Source organism: Vombatus ursinus, unplaced genomic scaffold (genome assembly GCF_900497805.2).
Source record: "Vombatus ursinus unplaced genomic scaffold, bare-nosed wombat genome assembly UNPS02000577.1, whole genome shotgun sequence".
Taxonomy (NCBI): Eukaryota; Metazoa; Chordata; class Mammalia; order Diprotodontia; family Vombatidae; genus Vombatus; species Vombatus ursinus.
This window is the reverse complement of record NW_020940355.1, coordinates 21,789,875-21,810,191: the sequence shown is the minus strand read 5'-3', so window position 1 is coordinate 21,810,191 and position 20,317 is coordinate 21,789,875. Positions and strand designations below refer to the sequence as shown.

Below are 20,317 nucleotides of genomic sequence, written 5' to 3'. Positions count from 1 at the left end.
TTTTTACATCAAACAAAAATAACTACCTCATCCTCACATTTCTACATCTTACATAAGATGTTTATAAAGTATAAGCAGTATCATTTTGTGATACAGGAAAATATCATTGCAGTTATGCTTTTCCATTTTCTTCATTTGGTCTTAAAGAAGGAGACTTAGAGGTCACTTAGTTCACCCCTTCATTTAATAGATCAGGAAACTGAGGCCCAAAGAGATGAAGCGATTTCTTCAAGGTCATGTAGTTAGTGAATATTAGACGCAGGATTCGAGCCTGAGTGCTTTTGACCCTGAAACCTATGTTCTTTCTACTGTACCAATCAACAAGCAACAAGCATTTATTAAGCACTTACTCAGTGCTTATTGACTATACCATTTTTTCTAAAAAATGTGCAGAACATTAATAAGGAGTACCAAATACTCAAATGTGTGGTATTTATAGACACCACTTTAAAAAAGGTTATCATACTTACTCTGTTTTCATGTTTATAGATTTAATAAGAATCTCAAGAAGTATAATCAAACCATGAGCAATTGCATCCCCAATAAAACCATAAAATCTATACTGTTTACATTTTTAAAAAAATACCTTTTTTAATAATAAGGATAACATCTGTCCTGTATCCCTTTTCAATTTCTTTTCCATCTGTATACTAGGAGGTTTGAGGTTTTTTAATAGTCTTGCCTCTTATTAAAGCACTGGGTCTCTTTTATAAATGAGATACTAACTACCAGTGTACTGAGGTTTTACTGAGTCATATTAGGTAAGCATCTATCTATTGGTCCAGAGAAAGGTGAAAAATTAAGGGAAATGGTTTTAGTTTATAACTGTTTTCCTGGTGATGGGTATCAAGTATATCAAAGTAGAAAAAGGAAACTTCTGTGAAAAGTATCAGTCAATCAGTAAGTAATTATTAAGTTCATATTATATGTCAGGTATTATCCTAGGCACTGAGAATGCAAAGAAAAAAAAAATGAAGCAGTACCTGCCCTCATGGAGCTTACATTCCATTGAGAAAAACGTTTAAAGACCAAGGGCATGATTGTGGAGATAAATGTGCAACTTAAAATTGCTTTCAAGTTTTTTTCAATGTTGAATAGTTAATGTGACCTGTTTATTTCCATATTTTTATGATTGTGTTTTTGTCCATTGTACAGCTGTAGTTGTTGGGGAGATATGTGGTGGAGGTAGAGAGTAAGGATCAGTACAGAAAAATGGGAGACAAGAAGATTATATTTGCTTGCATTCCACAAAGATAAATGCTAAGTTTACATCTTTAATGTTTCATTTCTAGAGCCTTTGAAGAGTCGCTACCATGATCATTTGGAGTCTTACTAAAAGAATGCAGCACCACCATGTTAAACTGTGCCTGGGAAATCTGGTCAGAAGTATCTTGAGAAACAGTAGGTCATTGACCTCACAGCCCATCACTTCAGAGCTTACTGCCAGTGGGACTTCAGGCAGTTCAGTGGAGGTGCTGGGCAAGTCCTATCCTCGGGATGACCATAGCAACATACCAGAAAAGATTCTTTCCAAGGTGGGAAAGAATTTGCATAATAGGAAATATCACCCCTTATGGCTGGTCTTGGAGAGAGTGAAACATCATTTTTATAAACAATATATAGGTCCCTATGGGACTCCACTGTTCTCTGTCTTTGATAGCCTCTCTCCAGTTGTCACAACATGGCAGAACTTTGACAGTCTCCTTGTGCCAGCTGATCACCCGAGCCGGAAGAAGGGAGACAACTATTACCTGAATCGTACTCACATGTTACGGTCTCACACTTCAGCCCACCAGTGGAACTTGATTCGCGCCGGCCTCAATGCTTTCCTTGTGTTTGGAGATGTCTATCGGCGGGACCAGATTGATTCCAACCATTACCCAGTCTTCCATCAGTTGGAAGCTGTCCGCCTCTTCAACAAACATCAGGTAAAGGGCATTTCTTAGTGAGAGATCAATAGAATAAACACCTAAGTGTTTCTGTAATGGAGCAAGTGAGTTGTTTTCCCCTTGACCTTAGTTTTAACTTAGTTGAGACTAATACTTAGCAAAAACTAGGTGTAAATAAGCTATGTTTTTTAATAGATTGATATGTGCAGCATTTAAAATAACTGAGGCATTTAATCGACTGAAACTTGTGAGCTTTTTATTTCCTCTGCTGTTTCTTCTTTCTTATTTCCATACTGAGCAGCTTCCCTGCTGCTGTCTTTCTCCAAGGCAGCATAGTGTAATTGTAACAGCATAGGAATCCAGAGATAGAAGACCTGGGTTAGGTTCCCTTCTCTGCTGACTCTGCAGCCTTAGAGAACTGACTCAACCTCTCTGGGCCTCCATTTCTTCATGTGTAAAATCAAATGGACTGGTTGACTTGTAATTTCCATTCCAGCTATTTATCTTATTGATTCTTTGTGATTGAATTTAAATTACTGACTTAGATTCAGAATTGATACATTGGGACCCAAACCTGTAAAACTGTCATCATAAGTTATCTAATGGCCTTAGTGGGTTAATAGAATTGAATGGAATTATTAAAACAGGCTGATTCTGTTGTTACGCCGCTCTGTTCTAATCAGTTCTTTATTTGGCTGAGGAAGAGTAAGGATTATGTTGATTAAATTGTCCCATAAAATAACCCTCTTCTCATTTCTGCCCCCTTTCAAGTTGGCGTATTGGTGGGTCTATGTGGAGTAGGTTTGATTACCACTCTCCCTGTTTTTCTATGATTCATGTCTTATTAGAGGGCTCTGCCACCACTGGAGGTATCCTGCCCCTCTTGCCTTTCCCTTTCTCTCCCTCCCTGGGCCCCCTGGTTCCTATACTGGAACCAATACAGTATAATTTGATTGTAAGAAGATCTGCCAGCGCTGTGGGTGCTCCATCTCCTTTCCTTCTCTAAGGGAGCATCTGATTGACTTAGTGGATAGAGTATTAGAATTGGAGTTAACTTATTAGCTGTGTATTCCTGGGCAAGTCACTTAACCCCTCTGTGCCTCTGTTTCCTCCTTTGTAAAATGAGAGTAGCATCTACCTTACAGAGTTGTTGTGAGAATAAAATGAGATATTTGCAAAGTATTTTGCATATCTTAAAGCGCTATATAAGCACTTGTTGCTAATCATTATCATCCATGGTTTTGGGAAACGCCAGAACCATTCAGGATGAGAGCCCTCACCACCATTAGGGCTGTCCCAGAACCCTTGCCCTCCCCTTGGCTGCTCACAGGGACTGAATGAGACAAAAGTCAGCAGCTCCATTTCTTTTGATAAGGTGGAGGCCCTTACCATATGCCCTGCTTCTCTGCCCTGTGGTCCTCCAGCACTGGCATCTTAACTCTTTCTATAATCTACATCCTCAGGCCCTTGCCATTTGCCTCACAGTCAAACCCTTAGGACTTCCAGGCCTTTCCATTGACCCTATGGTTGAAGTTTCTTTTCTGTTGTCTCCTCTAATTAGAGTGTGAGCTCCTTGAGAACAGGGACTATCTAACTTTTTTTCTTTGTATCCCCCAGCCCTTAGCACTGTGCTTGGCATGTAGTAAACACTTAGTAAATGCTTTTACTTTCATTCCTTCATTCATCTGTTCATCATTGCAATATTGGACCACTGTTAAAACTCCTTGGCTTTCCCAATCTATCCAAATAAATTATATGGAAGGAATTAATAATCCAAACCCACATAAACAAAACAAAACAAAATGAAAACAGCTACAAGTAACATTATTTGGTGGCCACTTCCATACTGGAATGCCAGTATATGTGTTTATAAAATGCATGAATGATTTTTAGGAATAGGACATGATATTTCATTATACACCTACAGCTGTCTTTGCCATTCATTAATAAAAGTCTTTCCTCACTGTTCAGTAACTAACCTAACCACTGGGACTGGGAAATCATTATCATCATACAACTCACTTGTTAAAATATAAGATCAATATAAAAAGGAATTATCTGGTACTAACTAGTCACCATTACTATTTTCCATTATCTATCAGTGACAGTAGCTTAAAAAAAAATCACACCTATCATTTCTTTCCATATTTGAGGATAAAATTCATCTGACTTTAACTCATTGAGAGCAGCTAGCCACTCTACAATTTTTTTTTTTTTATCTATCTTGGATTTTTTTTTTTGAGACTCAGTCTCCATATCTTGCCCAGGCTGGAAATGCAGTAACCACTTGTAGGCCCATCCCACTGCTGATTGACATGGAAGCCTTGACTTGCTACATTTCCAACCTGGGCTGATTCACTCCTCTTAGGCAACTTGGTGGTCCCATCCTTCTTAATGACTCACCTTATTGGGACTAGACTTTTGTGGATACCTGTTTGACTTTAGCCTGACTGTATTTCAGAATTCTTGAGCTCAAGTGCTCACTGACCTTCCTCTCAGTAGCAGGGATTACCAATGTTTGCCATCATGCCTTATCTTTTACCCTTTTTTGTTCCATCCTTTCTAGTCTGAAGGCCATTTTCCTTGGCAGAGAAAACAGATACAGAATTAAAGATGAATTTTTCTACTTATTCTGAGTAGTGATGCTTTCCTTTTGTTGATTTTCCTCTTTTTCCCAGTATGGCTAAAAATAAACCTTTCCAGAGTTAAAACACATCTGGATTATTATTATTTTTTTTCTGTTCTAGATGTCACATTTTAGGATGAACATTGACAAGTTGTAACCTTTCTGTAGCATGGTAACCAGGATTTTGAGAGTCCTAGAAACCATGGCATATGAGCATCAATAGAAGAAATGGGTCATATTTAACTTTAAGAAAAGAAGGCTCATCAGGTTTATGGTATCAATGTCTAATTACTTGGAGTTCCATCCTATGGAAGAGAGTTTAGATTTATGTTTGCTTCTGCAGGGCAGAGCTGGAAAGACTTGGTAGAAGTTCTAGAGACTCAGATTTAGGCTTAAAAGGAAAAAGAAGAGCTGAACAAAAGTTGTGCTGATTAGTTTGGAAGGTAGTGTGCTCTCCTCTTCTGGAAAGCTTCAAAGAGAGCCTGTATGCTCACTTGTTAGGTAGAAACAATTCTTGTTTGGGCATACTTTGGGCTAGCTGACCTTCTAAATTTTAGGTTCTGTAGTTTTACAATAAAATTCCATTTTTTAAAATAATAATATAGTAGCAGCAATAGCATAGTAATCTGATCTCCATGTAAGAGACACTTAGATTAATATTCCTACTTTTGGTAAAAGCTGGGCATTTTAAAATTTGAAGAGTAATAAGTAGTGATAAAAGTAAAAGCTTGTTGGAAAACTAATATGATATAGCAAACGACAGATCAAGGTCCCCAGGAAATGTGGTCTGCTGAGAAGATGCCAATTACCATTACTGGGCAAGAAGAGCTACATTTTCATCCATGTTTAATGTCAGAAATCTCTTGATATCCAGGTCATAGCATCTGTCAGCTCTACTTGCCTCATTGGGAAAACAAAAACTTCCGCCTATTTCTGAGTCCCTGTGCTATAAAAAGTAGCAGGAAAGGTCACACAATGCATTCCAGCATTCTGAGATTTTTGTCTCCACAAAGGTGGAAGTGGTTCAAGTACAAGATAGAAAAGGGCAGGGAAATGGTCCATCTCATCTAGTTTGAATCTGTCCCACACCAGGTGGCTGGGTTCATCTTCTAGCCAACCTGATTTGTCTAATCTAATGTAGAACTCAGATTCGTGTGCACTGATCCTAGAATATCACCAATGGAATTTAGGAAGCTTGACCTTAAAGATTCCCACGTTTGAACCAATTAGAATTAGACCTGAACTGACTCTTTCTTCCAAAATTCTTTTTACTGGGAGTGAAATGGGAGGAGGCTGGGCTTTTTTAGGGATGATCTAGAGTTAAACCAAATTAGATATCTCCAGTCTTGATCACCATTCCCAGGGCTGACTTAAATTAAAATCAGTTCTCTCTATTCTGGATGAATAGAGAGCACTTGCTGACAGTGCCATTCTGACAATTTTCAAACTTGCCCATCTGTATCCTCTTTAAGTTAAAAAGACAGTGCTTTGACTGCAATAAAAAATATAGGGAAATTAACTGAAGTAGTGATGAGGAAATACTTTATTTTAGTGGAACCTATTACTTGCCATTAAATTAATTCTACAGTTTAAAAGTCTTCTCTGGTTTTTATCTAAAAAGTTCACAGAGACAGCAGAGTAAGTACAGTTCATTATATTTACACAGATAGCCCAAAGGTGCTTTAGTTAAATCTAAAGACTTGTCCATGGCTATGATCTTGTATCATCTGAAGCCTTATTACCCTGATTCATTTCATCATTTAACGAGAGTTCACCTTGTCTGTCATGGGAGGAAGTGTCAGTTTCTACTGAATTTCTGGACTGTATCTGTATAATTTCCCACTGGTCACAATTTAGGATCTAGGTGGAACAGTGCATAGGAAGACCTGAGTTCAAACATGATCTCACTTAATAGCTGTGTAACCCTAGGCAAGTCATTTAACTTCTCTGTCCCCATATGCAAAATGGAACTAATAATAGCGCTTGCCTCACAGTCTTGTGAGTATCCAAGGAGATACCATGTAGAGCACTCTATAAACCTTAAAGTTCTATGTAGATGCTAACTTCTTGTTGTTATTGTTATTTTGGTAACAACTCACTTATCCAGAGATTTGGACTATAATGAATAGCCTGGAAAAAGGCAACAAAGACTTCTCCATTGCTAAATTAAATGTCCCAAAGGCAATGGACTAAATGTCATGCTTTTTACTCTTATTAGAACCCATCCTACATTCATAGTGCCTAGTTACATTTCTTTTAGATTTGATTCTAAACAATCTTGTTGGTACATTCATTTGCTTCTATATGTTACGTACCTAATTTGTTCTATTTACCAATCCCGCTGTTTTCTAACCAGTTCCAAATAGTTTTGATGATTACTATTTACTAATATAAGTAGAGCTTAGCACCATAGTCCCTTCTTTCCCGCATTCTGTCATTAATTCTTTGGAGATTCTCGATCTTTTGTTGTTCCACATGAACGTTATTGTTTTTTCTACTTCCACAGATAATTCTTTGGTATTTTGATTGATATAGTACTAAATAAGTAAATCAATTAAGATAGTATTGACATTTTTATTATAGTGGCATGGCCAATCACCAACAATAAATATTTCTCTAATTGTTTGTCTTTATTGCTGAAAAGAAGGTTTTATAGTTGTATTTAACTACAGTACAATTGTATTTTATAGTTGTATTCACAGTTGTATTTTATAGTTGTTCATAATTGTCTTCTGTGTGTCTTGGTAGGTGGACTCAAATATTTTATATATTCTGTAGTTAATTTGAATGGAGTTTCTCCTTCTTTCTCTTCCAGCTTGGATTTGTTGGTGTTATGCAGAAATAGCAGATTATTTTTGTGGATTTGTATTGTAGTCTGTTATTTAACTGAAGTAAATTTTCTGTAAATTTTATAATTGACCCTTAACAGTTTTCTTTCCTCTTTGCTTATGCTCATTTCTTCAATTGATTTTTCTTGTCTTACTGCTATAGTTAGCATTTCAAAAATGTTATCAAATAATAGTAGTAATCATGGACATCCTTGCTTTGCTTTTGATCTTTTTTGGAAAGAGTTGTAGCCTTTTTCCTTTAAGTATTATGTTGGCTCTGGGTTTTAGAGAACTACTGCTTACCATATTAAGAAAAGGTCCTCACCCCCCCCCAAAAAAAAGAACAAAAAAGAAAAGGTCCATTTGTTCCTATGATTTTTAGTGTTTTTAAGAGAAACAGGTGTTGAATTTCATCAAAAGCTTTTTTTCCTTAGCATCTATTTATGTTACTGACGTTTTAATTTTTGTTTTTATTTTGGTCTATGTTTTTTAATATTTATCACATTTAACAAACCCTGAATTCTTAGTGTACATCCAACTCAATCATATTATGTAATTTTTTTCTATTTTTTAAATTAGTTTATTTTAATTTATCAACAATCACTTCCATGTGCTTTTGAATTTAAATTTTTTCTCCCCCTCTCTCCCCACCACATTCCTCAAGACAGCACACAATCTGATATAGGCTATACGTATACATTCCTATTAAACATATTTTCTCATTAGTGATGTTGTAAGTAAGAATTAGAACCAATAGGAGGAACCACCAGAAAGAGGAAACAAAACTCAACAGAAGAAAAAAAGTAGCAAACAGTATGCTTCGATCTGCATTCAAACTCCATAGTTCTTTCTTTGGATGTGGATAGCATTTTCCATCACAAAGGCCTTTGGAGTTGTTTTAGATCCTTGTATTGCTGGGAAGGGTTAAGTCTATCAATATTAGTCATCGAACAACGTGGCTATTGCTGTGTACAATGTTCTCCTGGTTCTGCTCATTTCACTCAATATTAGACCATACAAGTCTTTCCAGGTTTTTCTGAAGTCAGCCTGTTCGTTATTTCTTATAGCACAATAGTATTCCATTCCATTCATGTAGCACAACTTGTTCAGCCATTCCCCAATTGATGGGCATCCTCTCAATTTCCAATTCTTTGCCACCACAAAAAGAGCTGCTATAAATTTTTTTGTACATGTACAAGGATCCTTTTCCCATTTGTATGATCTCTTTAGGATACAGCCCTAGAAATGCTGTTGCTGGGTCAAAGGGTATACACATTTTTATAGCCCTTTGGGCATAGTTCCAAATTGCTCTCCAAAATGGTTGGATAGTTTCCTAACTACACCAGCAATGCATTAGTGTTCTGATTTTCCCACATCTTCTCCAACATTTATCATTTTCTTGTTTTGTCATGTTGGCCAATCTGATAGGTGTGATGTGGTACCTCAGAGTTGTTTTGATTTGCATTTCTCTAATCAATAGTGATTTAGAGCATTTTTTCATGTGACTATAGTTGGCTTTAATTTCTTCATCTGAGAATTGCCTATATACAGAATAGTATATTTAATTTCTTCATCTAAGAACTGTATATACAGGCAGTATTTTATTTTTAAAAATATGCTGTAGCCTCTTTACTAATATTTTTGAATCTAAGCTTATTAGAGAAATTGGTCTATAATTTTCTTTTACTATATTCTTTTCTAAGTTTAGGTATTAATTATATATCTGTATCATAAAATAAATTTGCTAGGAGTCTTTTGCAAACAGTTTATATAATATTGGAATTAATTGTTCTTTGAACATTTTATAGAATATATTTGTAAATCCATTTGATCCCAGGAAGTTTTTTTTTGCAAATTTGTTTATGGCTTATTCATTTTCTTTTTCTAAATTTGGATTATTTAAACAATAGATTTCTTGTTCTGTCTGGGTATTTTTTTTTAAGAATACCCATCCACTTAACCTGTTATTTTTTTTGTTGGCATATAACTATACAAAATAGTTTCAGATTGTTTTCTTTATTTCATCTCTCCATTTTCCTTTTTAATACTGGTAATTTAATTTTCTTCTCTCTTTTTAACCAGACTACCTGTTGATATATTTTATTCCTTTTTTTTTTCAAAAAACCAGCTCCTAGTTTTTATTATCAATTCATTGTTTTATCGTGCTTCAATTTTTATCAATCTTTTCTTTGCTTTTCAGAATTTCAAATTTGGTATATAGCTGAAATTTTAAAATTTGTTGCTTTTCTATTTTTTTGATAACATGCCAAATTTGATTTTAAAAATATTAATTTCCTCCTATAATCCTCATTTTCTGTATCCCAGAAGTTTTATGTTATCTGCTGTCATTTTCCTCGAGGAGATTTTCTATTGTTTCTATAATTTGTTTTCTCCTCCACTAATTCTTTAGGATTAATTTACTTTTTTGTTACTGAGTCATTTCAATTGTGCCCAACTCTTTGTGATCCCATTTGGAATTTTCTTGGCAAAGATACTGGAGTAGTTTGCCATTTCCTTTTCCAGCTCATTTTATAGATGAGGAAACTGAGACAAACAGGGTTAAGTGACTTGCCCAGGGTCACACAACTAGTAAGTTTGAACTCAGGTTCTCTTGACTGCAGGGCTGGAGCTCCATCTGCTGCACCATGTAGCTGCCCTTTAAATTACTTAGTCTCCAAGTAGTTTTTAATCCGTTTTTCAGAGTTCCTTACTTCAAAGTTCCTTTTTTAAAATTGCATTGCAGTCAGTAAAAGATAACGTTGAATATTTTTGCTTTTCTGCATTTTTATGAGGTTTTTATGTCCTAATACATTATAATTTTTTCTAAAGATATCATATCAGTATAAATATAAAAAAATTTATATTTCATTCTGTTCCCATTTGGTAATGAGCAGAGATATAGCATATCTAATTTGCATAAAATAATAGCTAACATTACTGTGTACCAGACACTGTGTTAAGTGCTTTATAATTATTATCACATTTGATCCTGGAAACAACCCTGTGAAGTAAATGCTGTTATTATCCCCATTTGACAGATGATGAAACTGAGGCAAAGAGAATTTATGTGACTTACCCAGGGTCACAGCTGGTTATTGTCTGAGGCAGGATTTGAACTCATGTCTTCCTGACTCCAGGTCCAGCACTTTATCCACTGTGCTACCTGGTATATTTATTAAATATTAATATTGATTCATCAACTCTAGTTATTTAAGCATAATTCCCCTTTCAGAGTTATATCTGTTCTTAACTAGCTCCTTGTCTGAGATAATTTTTGCTAACCTTGCTTTTTTTGAGTTCAATTAAAGCATAATAAGATTTCATACCAGCCCCCTTATTTTAACCCTGTAAATCTGTGTGTTTCGAGTGTTTTCCTTACAAACAACATATTGTTGGATTCTACTTTCTAATCAGCCCATCCTGCTATCCTCTTCTGTTTTATGGATGAGTTCATCTCATTCATGTTCATGATTTGATTATTAATTGTATATTTTTCTCCATTCTCTCCTCCTGCTTTTTTTTTTTTTTCATTCCTTCCCCACCCCACCTCTCTTTTTACAAAGAAGAAGGTAGTGAAAAAGAAGTGCATTCAGGAGTAGAGACTGGTATTTTATTGCATGTATTCTGTTCACCTGTCTCCCTTCTCTTCCACTTGCCCTGCCCTGCTCTGTAGTTGTTGCTCTTTCCTTCCTTTTAATCCTGTCTTTGTTCTGTTTTCCAAAGCTGGATCTTGTTTTGGTTATGTCTTCTCCTGCACTGATCCTATATTCCCTCTTAATCTCTTCTCTCCCTTCTACTTGTCAGTTTCCCACTTGAATATGATGTATAGAAGTATCAAACCCTTTGTCTGTTTGTGCATTTGTCTTCTCTTTAGGCCGTCAAACACAGAACAAAACGTCTTGCCCCTCTGTTTATCTCATTTAACTCCGCTTGAATGCACACATTGGGGTTCTGTGTCTCCTTCTGCCTGCCTGGTCTTGAACCTAGGCTCTGCCTCTTGCTTGTGAAAGAGACATGCCCCATCCAGGCATTGTTAATTGTGAAGCATCAAGTCTCTTGCAACAGCATTTATACAGTGCTCTAAAGCTTGCAAAGTACTTCACCACCATCTCATTTTATGCCCTCTGAGAGGTAGAGACCATTTTATAGTTGAGAAAACTGAAGCTGATAGAGGATAATTGACTAAGTAGGCTGGATTTGAACCAGGTCTTTGCATTTACTATGCTACCTATCTAGAGAATGGAATATATCAAGTACTACCCTAACCTGTTTTCTTTCTATGACTCAGGTGTAAGCTGCCTGGGTGCTGAACTGCTCAGACACTGGTTTGCTGTAGCCTGGCCATGGGCGACTCAGGCACAGGTTGGCTAGGTACTATGTCTTTCATAGACTGCCTGGGTGCTGATCTCGCTTTTGCTCTAGCTTTGCCAGGTTAATGGGTAAATTTGTGTGCCCCCCCCATCTCAGCCTTAGTACATAAACAAAATCATTTCTAACTAGTTTGCCAGGTATAACCCTAACATTTCTTGTCTGGATAATCTGAGCTAACTAGCTCTACCTTCCTTCTTGGTTTCCAAGCATACAGTCTTGTAGTTTATTCTCCAACTTGTCACCCTCTTCATAATGCTTTCCTTAGCCCTTTCTCATGATCAACAGTATACTCCTCCCTTTACCCCTATGACTTCTTTCTTTGCTTACTCTTCCCTTGAGTTTTCTTGACAAGTGCCTTCTTTGATAAATTGGGAAGGAAAATTTCTGCAGGATTTCTTCTGCTCTATTTTTGGTCTGCTCTAACTTAAAAGTTTTATATGTACTGCTTTGAAAAGCTTTAAAACAAATTAAAAACAAAGCAGGAGGGGAAAAACAAAATATTTTCCTAGCATGTTGGTATCATACTTTTAGGAAATAGGGTGATGCTAGCATACTGGAGCATGGATCCCATCATTGTCTCACACAATCTATGGAGAGGAGAGATATAGAGAGAGAAATATCTCATTAATATATCATCATTATCAGCATTAGAAAACAAGGCATTCCACATTTTCAAAATAGCTCAAGGCTTACCCCTGTTTAAATGCCAAACCTTGTTTTATTTTAACCATTTTTGATGGAAAACTTTATAAAACAATAATAAATCATGATATTGAAATAGCACTTCAATATTTACAAAGTACTTTTTATGTATTAATTAGTTAATTAATAAAATTTTTTTTCGAAAAGAGTGGGATGTATATGGAGAAGCTACCAGAATCAGATATTTCTAGATATTGTTATCCCATTTTAAAGATGAGAAACTGAGGCTTATGGAGACTAAGAGACTATTCCAACATCAGTCAAAGGCAGGATTCTAACTTAGGTAACCCTCCTCTCTACTCTAGAATGTCACCCAGTTTTAAGCTGCCTCTCAGATGGCTTAACTACTTACGCTTCTTAAACAGTCTCACAAACACAATTTAACCTTATTTCTATGACTCTGGGTCGTGGAAGGCAACTAGGCATCATTCAGACAGCGCAACGATGTGATGTAAGAAGATCTGGTTTAGGGTCTCTCTTTTACCTGTGTGACATTAGGATGAGTTCCTTTTACCCCATAGGCATCAGTTTAATACTTAGCCCACAAGAGAATTGGGCTAAAAGATTTCCAAGTTCTTCTTTCAGCTCTAAATCTTTAGATCTTTAGGAAGAGGTCCTCGGGGACTATTGAGGTATGTCAGGTTGTTTGCCTCTTCAGGACACAGCCTAGCCCAGACCACTAGGATTTAAAAATTCTTGTGTCTGCCCTTGATAGTTTTCCTGTCTCCTCTCTTGATAGGTCTCGCTGTCAGCTGTCAATTTTCTGTACTAATAAGGAGCCTACTTCTTTAAGCCTTTATTCATCTCTCACTCATTTTGATTGGCTGTTTTTAATTTGTGGACTTGGAAAATGGATAAAACCATTTTAGGACATTGAGAAGTCCGGGTTCCCGTAAATACCCCAATAAAGTTCTAAAAATGCACCAGAAGGCAAAATGAGGAGACCAGAGAAAATTAGCTCTAAGCTCTCTTCCATCCAGTCCAGGATTTCAGAAGGTACTGCTCACTTGATTATTTCAGAAAATGACAACAGGGAGTACTTTGAATTCTTTCCGTATCCCCCACCCCCACTAACCTTTAATTTCTTAACTATGTTGTTTAAGAAAAAAATGTAACAGATATGTATATATTATAAACTATGGATGTTCAGTGTTCACAGGTTTAGGCCGTGAAATAACTTGTTCATCACCATCACTAATAAAATGTTTGCTAAATTATTGTACTAACATTATAATTTTATATAATCATGTTGCTGTTTTTAAAATGTCTAGTTTCATATTCTAAAATATTTAATTTCAATATATGTATATCATATATACACACATGTTTATATGTATGTATATAAATGTATAGTTGAATTCATACTCTATTTTCATTGAGCTGGAAACAATGACCATATTTTACGTAATTACAACTTAGAATAGTGCAAATTCGAATACATGGGACCACTTCAATGGATTCATTTTTTGCACTAATGGATCCTAGCTATAACTCAATAGGTCCTTTGGTCATCACAGTGATTTAGTAGATATGTTCTAGGAAGTTATTTGAGATACCTGAAGGTTAAAGGACTTGTCCAGCTTCACGCAGGTAGTAAGTGATAAAGATGGGATTTGATCATGACCTCAAGCCAGCACTGCATCCATTAAGCACTCTCTAGCACATGCCCCTCCTCCTCTTGAGAGACACATACAGAGCACAGTTAGGAGGGCATCATGTGTGACAAAAGCCTGGAATGTTGGTTTTTAAGAACTGTTTTTTTCTTTCAGTTTCTGCTGAGAGATGTGCTTTAAAAAAAAAAAAAACCAATATGAAACAATAGTGTCATCAAATCACTAACCTTCAGAGAGATCTCAAGGTCTTCCTTACATTTGGAAATAATGACTTTTTTGGTGTTCTCCATTGGTCTGCTTTATGTTCTCTGTTCAGGTATTAATTGTTTTGATTTCTAAATTGGTTCATTTTACTGGCTCTGTAAATTACTCTTTATAATTTTGGGCAAATCATTTTGATTCTTGAGGCTTAATTTCTTCTTTCAAATGAGGGATGGGAATTACATGACCTTTAAGGTCATTCCCAACTTTAAGTCCTGTGGTCCTATGAAATGTTTACCCAGAGCTGACTTGATTTATACATTTAGTTCAGAATGAGCTGTACATTTCCTGTGTTTAATGTACCCACCGAGGGAGCCCGTACAAATCCTCTTGTCTATTTAGACTAACAACATATTAATTGAAAATTGCGTAGGACTATAGCAGTGTTCAAACAGGCTGTATTTCCCTGTTGCCCCTAAGCCACATTATTATGTTGTATCGGATGTGCTGGCATGATGACCCAGAGGACACACCAAGGAATTATTTATGAGAAGGAAGATGCTATCTCGGTTTTTAATCCTGTCTTGATAGCATGGCCCCAGTTCCTTCTGTCTTCTATCTTTCTCTCAAGTTCATTCATGTTTGTTTCTTTTCTCTGATCAGATTCACCCATAGATTAATCTCTCCATGTCCCCAAGATATATGCAAATTTCCTTTAGTTATTTGGATAATTCAAGATAGATCTTTCATTTTTTAAAAAAGTCTTCACATTGCCTCCTTTCATTGTTCTCATCCCAAAAGTTAAGAACCTGTTAGGACCTTACAGGCTGTTCAAAGATAAAGTGATGGTATGGCCCTCTCATTAAACAAACATATAAATTCAGTTTTGAGTCTAAAGGAGATATCTGTTGAATGTTTAGAAAAGAAAATAGTGATTACAGAGAACCAAAATGGCTTCATCGATGACCTGATGCCGAACTATATTTCTTTTTTTTGATAGGGTTATCAAATTGGTGACTCATAAGATCATAGTACCACAGGTTTAGAGCTGGAACGGACCTTAGTGTACATTTATTCTAATTCCCTCATTTTACAGATGAGGAAACTGAGGCCCAGAGAGGTTGAGCAACTTGCCTCAAGTCACACAGGTAAAATCCATATCCTCTGACTCCATGCTACCACGAAATTGCTGTAGATTTTAGCAAATCATTAGATAAAGTTTCTCATTCAGTTATGGAAAAGATGGACAGAAGTAACATCCATGACAGCGCTACATGGTATCTTTAGAACTGAGTGAATGTCTGGACTCAGAGTAAGTATCAATTAATCACCAAACTTTTATTGAATATTTACTATAGCAGGAAGTATGCTAGATGCTAGGATTACAGAGGTAAAAATGAAATACAGCTAGGTCTGATTCTTGTGAATAAGAAATCGCATAAAGCATCCTCATTTCATCAGATTTACATTATTCGAAGTTATCGTCATATAACATGGCAATTGGTTCCAGCCTAATGAAAATATGCAATGTTAATTCAAATAATATGACCAGTTCAAGGGATTCATCGTCTAATCTGTAGCTTATATTCTACAGAGGAGTTAGCATGCATATAAACAAATACATACAAGGTTTTTTGTTTGTTTTTTTGGTAGAGAACACTCACAGACTGTTCTAGAAGGTGGACCTTCTAGTCTGCTCCTGGGAGTCAAAGCCATGCTATAGCTTCTTCCTTCTGAGCTTGCTCCTTGCTTGCTACACAGCCCAGTATCCATGACTGCTCCTTACTATGGAATACCCCCTCTAGGTGCAGTCCCCTTCAGCAGGCTGCCCATCAGATCTGCGTCCAGGTAGTGTCCAGCTAAATGATGCAGTGGATAGAGCTCGGACCTTGGGGTCAGGAGAACCCGAGTTCAAACCCAGCCTCAGACACTTGACACTTCCTAGTCCAGTTGGCACCTGTTCCTGAAGCTGTGAAAAGATACCCTACGATTGGTCTGGGACCTCCTCTTGGCCTGGTGCACAGTCTTTCTCCATGCTGGAGAACTTGCAATCCTGGCTGGATCTGGTCCTCAGTGTCCACAGGCCTCTCTGCCTGTCTTCTTGTGCCAACCTAGGATGGAAAAGTGACTTACAGTGGGTTTTTTTCTTAGATATCCCCATCAGGATTAGGTCTGGTGCTTTTTCTAGAGGAGTTTGAGAGGAGAACTCAATGCACTTCCTGCCACTGTATCATTTTAGGTTGGTCTCCCTCAGGTCATTCTCTAGGAGTTGTTCTGCTGTTTGGTTGGGCTGGCTCTTCACTGGGCATAGTATTTCCATAGAACCAGTAGCCTAGATAAGCTTGCTACTGCTGTGGTGCACTGTTTTTGTGAGACAGCCCAGTCTGCTGATAATGGCAATGGTGATGGGTGAAGGGAAGGGAGAAAGAAAGTTTATTAAAGACTTGCTATGTGCTAGCTCTTGTGTTTTCACTTGATCTTCCCAATAACCCTGAGAGGTCAATTATTATTATTATTATGTCCACTTTTCAGTTGAGGAAAAGGAGGCAGACATAGGTTAAGTGACTTGCCCAGAGTCACACAGGTAGGAAGTGTCTAAGGCAAAATTTGAACTCAGATCTTCCTGACTCCAGTCCCCTTTGTCACCCACCTGCCTCTGCTTGCTCCTCATTAGGCCTTTGCTGCTGGTCTAGGCCAGGCAGTCACTCAACAGTGGCTGCTACCTGGAGCCAGTTGGTCATTTTTGCCATTGGGCAGCTTCTTAGCATGTAGCATCTCTGCTTGGATAGATCAATCCATTTATCTCCTATTCTCACTTTTGGATGAATAGCTATGATCTCTTCCCACCTTTAGCCCCTGGTTGGTCTGAATGGTACTTCACTTTCTTTAGCTGTTACAGAACTCTTTCATCAAGCGTAACACACTCAGCCTAGGATTGGCAGACTTGTCTTCCTTTTGACTTCTTCAGAGACTCTGTTCTGAGGGAGTTGTCACCTCCCAGGAGACTGGAAAAGCCTTGCCTCTTCTGTAAACAATTCTTCCTCTACATTGGAGGACAGAATCAAGGTTCAAACATGGAGGTGAATTAAAAAACAAATGAACTTTAAAAGGGTTAAATAGAAGTATTTTCCATAGGGGAGGTTTGCCTCAATTGCATTTCATATGACAGAGAAGTATGAGTTTTAGTAGACTTCAGGCTCAACACAAGTCAGCAGTGCAATATGATGGCCAAGAAAGCTGATTTGATCTAAGGCTATTTTAGGAGAGGTTCATAGCTTCTAGAAATCAGGAAGTCTTAATAGGATTATTCTCTGCCAAATACTCAGACCCTATCTGGAGTATTGTGTTCACTTGTGGGCACTGAATTTTTAGGAAGGATACTGATAATCTGGAGGGCATCCCAAGAAGGGAAACTAAATATTGAAGGACCTTGAGTTCATGCCATATGAATCTCAGTTGAAGGCCTAGGGCTGTTTAACCTGGAGAAGAGAAGACTTGGGCGGAAATAGGATAGTATTTGATGGCTTTTCACATAGGGAAAGATCAAACTTGTTTTGCTTGGCTCCAATAGGCAGAATTAGGAGGTGTGTGGAAATTTCAAGATATGGACTTAAGCTTGATGGAAGCAAAAATTTCCAATCCAAATAACAATCTAAGAATGGAATGATCTGTCTCTGGAAGTATTGGGTTCTCCCATATTTGAGGCCCTAAAGCAAAGGCTGGATAACTCCCTTTAGGTTGGTTAGGATACTTTTCTTTAGATATGTTTTCAAGTACTTGGCCTTTGCGTTATTTTTCTAACACTGAAATTTTTTGATTGCCCGAATTTAATGGAATGGTGAGTGAAGAGACAGACAGCTATGGGTTTTTAGAATATATGTTTGTGTCTGTGTATATATTGGGCAGCTAGATGGTGCAGTGGATAGAGTGCCAGACCTGGAGTCAGGAAGACTCATCTTCCTAAGTTCAAATCTGGCCCCAGACACTTTCTAGCTGTGTGACTCTGGGCAAGTCACTTAATCCTGTTTGCCTCAGTTTCCTCATCTATAAAATGAGTTGGAGAAGGAAATGGCAAACCACTCCAGGATCTTTGCCAAGAAAACCTCAAATGAGGTCACAAAAGTGAAACATGGCTGAAACAACTCAACAACAATGGCAATGTTACACAAAAGATAAAATGTATCTTTTGTATAAAAGATATATGTGTAATGCATTATATGTTTTACATAAAATACCATGTTTTACATGGTATGATTTACATTGCTGGGTATTGACTTTTGAAATATGGATATTAAGTTCTAGTCTTTTTATTACTAAAAGGATTACAGGCTTTTCAGAAGCCATCATTATCCCAACCCTTTTGGGTTATTCCTCTTTAAAGTATGTTGTTTTATTTTACTTTTCACTGGTGAATTTCCCTTGTCCCACTACAACATTTTGTGTAGGACTTTTGGAGTCCTTCAGGTTCTTTCTGGTCAGCAGATATAAATTATTTATCATCGCAAAATTTTACCCTCCTACCATATGTCACCCTCCCCCACTGTCCAGATGGCTAATTAGAACACCTCTGTTCCTGGGCCTTATCCATGGAGTTCCCCCACTGATATTCTTGTGATGAGCTGAGGAGACCTCCCATTATTCCAACTTCATGCTCCAATGTTTCTTTAATAGACTCCAGAGACTGGCAGAGGATTTTTTTCCTTCAACATGTGTTTACCAAATTTCCTTAATAGCTTATTGGTGAGACTTTTTGAAAAGGTTAAATACCTCACATACACCTGGTTTTGTTAATCTTTTAACTCTTTCTGGGATCTTCACCAATCATAGGAATACTTTAGAAGTAATTTTGCTTCATATACCCTCCTCTGTCTTCCACAAGATTTACACTAATTGCTGTCCTTCTGTTGATCTTGTTGGGAGGGTGGGGTCATGGGAATAATACAGGATTCCTTGAATTTGAATTCTGGGGAAAAGAAAGGTAAGGAACACAACTGGGGAAAAACACACATAAAACAATTAGGATATAGTTGAATAATAGAGCAACAGAAATCATATAAGCATATATTATAGATGAGTAGAACATAATTCTACATCCCTCCATAGTAGCGTGGGACTCAGGCTCCTTCTCTCTGAAGCTAGATTATATTCTTGGATGAGTTCAAGGGTTAAGCCTCTGTGAAAGGCTGAAATTTTGTCTAGGATCTTCTGCTTTGACAGCTCATCTCCCTCATCCCCAATCTGTAGTCTTTCCTTACAGCTCCTATCTTGGATTGTTTTCGGCAGTCCTTTGACTGGCCAAGTAAATGTCTCCTTCTTCCTGGTGCCTTGGCTAGTTCCTGGCTTGCCCTGCTTTTGGCACTTCTCCTGGCTTCCAGTCGTGGTCCTCGATGTTTAGCTTTTCCACAGGCAGGACATCTCATAGTTTTATTCTGCTCTTCGTGATCACAGGTCCAGCAGAAAGTCCATTTCTGGCAAAGGCATAGGGTTGAGAGCAGCCCCAAGACTTCTATAAAGCTATGGCATTAGTTTGTCTCATGGACTAGACATCTGACAGACAGATCCTTGGTCTCAGACTTCTTATTTATACCTCTCCTTCAAGCATAGTGCCTTGCTGATTCTAGGTGCTCAATAAATGTTTACTGTTGATGACTGAAAAAATCCAATTTACTTCTTTCTGGAATGCCAATTTCAACCTGCACGGCTGGCAGCCACTGATTACTTTCAGAAGTTGTGGTTTCATTTGCTTCTCAGGTTTGTCTGTGTATACCTTGCAAATATAGTTGAATTATCCAGAATAATTTATCCACACCTTAACCAGTTGTAACCTTGTGTAGAGGGAAGGGAAGAAGGAGAAGATACATATGTCTATGTATACCTTGCAAAACACAGTTGAATTATCCAGAATAATTTATGTCTCCTGGATCTCAGGCAAAATATTGTTATTCATGTTCTGCATTTGCCTGCTTGCGACTGAGAGGCTCTCATTAGGTTTTACTGAATCTATGTAATTACAGGAACAGTATGTTTTGCACTAGCTGTTGAACTGTGTGAAAGCAGCAAAAATATTTTCGCAGAAATATTGTGCTG

General features: G+C 37.3%; 1 protein-coding gene across 3 annotated transcripts in view; it reads left to right on the top strand.

The window, feature by feature from the left end:
• Positions 1-20,317, top strand: part of FARS2 (phenylalanyl-tRNA synthetase 2, mitochondrial) — a 611,417-nt gene that overhangs the window by 112,259 nt on the left and 478,841 nt on the right. For all 3 annotated transcript variants that reach the window (XR_003569237.1, XM_027863884.1, XM_027863784.1), the window contains exon 2: positions 1,293-1,928. Coding sequence is in view for 2 of the 3 variants with exons in the window: in XM_027863884.1 (XP_027719685.1) it covers positions 1,314-1,928 (615 nt within the window). In the remaining variant the exon portion in view is untranslated. The remainder of the gene's footprint in view (positions 1-1,292; positions 1,929-20,317) is intronic.